This window comes from Carassius auratus, unplaced genomic scaffold (genome assembly GCF_003368295.1).
Source record: "Carassius auratus strain Wakin unplaced genomic scaffold, ASM336829v1 scaf_tig00004029, whole genome shotgun sequence".
NCBI classification, from domain to species: Eukaryota; Metazoa; Chordata; class Actinopteri; order Cypriniformes; family Cyprinidae; genus Carassius; species Carassius auratus.
In genome coordinates, this window is record NW_020523574.1 from 58,001 (window position 1) to 59,839 (window position 1,839).

The following is a 1,839-nucleotide window of genomic DNA, read 5'->3' on the forward strand; positions in this document are numbered from 1 at the left end:
GTCAGGAAAATTTGACTCTGCAAATTGTTGGCAGGTGTTGGCAAGTGATAATTACTTTTCCATATTTCCCTCATATTCCTAACACGCGCCTTATTTGCAGTGATCGACAGCGTCGCACATGACAGTTACTGTTCGCTGGACCATTATTAAACGACACCCCATCCAGATCCAGCCCTCCCATCCGCGCGATATAAAACCAACATCTGACGCCTCCAGTCATAATAGATGTTCGCGCGCTGAGAACGAGAAAGAGCGAAACACCAACAGCGTTTAGAAATGGCCAGTTTAAGTGAAGCCAGTTTTTGTCACTGTGGATTCCTCACATACCTTGTGCTGTTCTCTTTTTACATTTCAATAGCGTCCTCAGTGAGCCTTGACTTGTCTCAACTAAGAAACAAAGTTGCAAAGATCAAAGTTAACCCGAGAGGAAGTTTATGGGCAACAGGTGAGATGCATACACGACTTATTATTGTACTACATATTTAGTGACTTTTACCAGGAACAGAAATGTGATTTGGCACTTAAGGTCATTTTATGGGTAAGAAGAGTGTTGTGGACAGCGAACGCTTGCCGACCGAGGATGACTCCACGATGAAAGCCGTCGAGGCTGCCCTGAATCCCCAGCAGGTCGAGCCTGCAGACCTCTTCCAGGAGATGCTGAGGATCGCGCTTCAGACTCGCCTCGACTCTCCAGAGATCCGCGCTAAAGTTCCGGTAAGAACCGAGGCTGGATCTTCTGTTCATTTTGAAGTAATTTCTACTCTTGTCTGAAAAGAATATGAGAGATAATATTCTTCTGTTGTAAATAGTTTTCATTAAAATTTTATTTAAATTAATGTGTTTGTTTGACTTAAAATGTAATTAGCGCAATTCTATCAACATTGTATAATCTGACGTAGGCTAATCAATATAATGTGATCAATAATAATCAATGATTAAATATAATCGACAATTGATTTGCATAAACTGTTTCTTGTCGTTCTAGGGGACTGCAATATTAATGAAGATATTAGACAGCTACATCCAAGACAATAAAAAATAATGACTGCCATCGGCTGAGATCTTCAACGTGTTTCATTCACATGGAAATTGTAATCGCTTGTTCATCAACTGTAATTTTGTTTCTTAACTAAAACTATTAACCACCTGCATGTCACAAGAAATGCAACAAGTTATACTTGTATATTTATTTTTAGAGGATGTCCAGAATTTTTTTTTCCAATAATTTGTATTTAATAAAGAATTAATTAGTCAAGTCAGTTGCTCCTGCATGAAACTACAATGATAAAAGTGTCAATTTTTGATATCTAAATTTCCATACCCAGTGGAAGTATTTTTATTTATTTAGCCTATGTGTATTTTTTTTATTAACCTCAACAGCAGGTGGGTGAATGGTTAGGATTTAGAGAATGATTCAGTGGGTTTTCATTGTAGAATTCAGTATTCAGATGGTAACCAAATGTGTTTATATATATATATATATATATATATATATATATATATATATATATATATATATATATATATATATATATATATATATGAAAACTGAATACTTTACACACAGTAATATATTGTAAGAAAACATCAGAAAGAAATTACATGGGTGAGAAAAGCAACACTCCATAAACTAAAAAGTGGACCAAAGCACAACTTTATAATCTGTTATGTCTAATCTAATGCAAATCTAACTCAAAACAAACAAAAAAAGATTATTTAACCTGAACAAATAAAAAATCTCAACAAGTTCATAAAGTTATAATGACAAAATGCTAAATTTAAAAGAAACTAACATAAATGACAAAATAAAAGTTAAGTTATAAATGTTCTGAAACACTG

The 1,839-nt window shown here is 34.4% G+C and overlaps 1 protein-coding gene across 1 annotated transcript; it reads left to right on the forward strand.

Annotated features, from left to right (window-relative positions):
- Positions 1-240: 240 nt before the first annotated feature.
- Positions 241-1,190, forward strand: LOC113070431 (neuromedin-B-like). The gene is made up of 3 exons (XM_026243712.1): positions 241-445; positions 527-714; positions 986-1,190. Exons 1-3 carry the CDS (start codon positions 277-279, stop codon positions 1,040-1,042), a joined length of 414 nt encoding a protein of 137 aa, XP_026099497.1. The 5' UTR covers positions 241-276; the 3' UTR covers positions 1,043-1,190.
- The last annotated feature ends 649 nt before the right edge of the window (positions 1,191-1,839 follow it).

Coding starts and splice junctions, on each gene's coding strand:
- LOC113070431 (XM_026243712.1), top strand. CDS start 277: ATGGCCAGTTTAAGTGAAGCCAGTTTTTGTCACTGTGGATTCCTCACA. Junction 446..526: donor AGGAAGTTTATGGGCAACAG/GTGAGATGCATA, acceptor TTGGCACTTAAG/GTCATTTTATGGGTAAGAAG. Junction 715..985: donor AGATCCGCGCTAAAGTTCCG/GTAAGAACCGAG, acceptor TTGTCGTTCTAG/GGGACTGCAATATTAATGAA.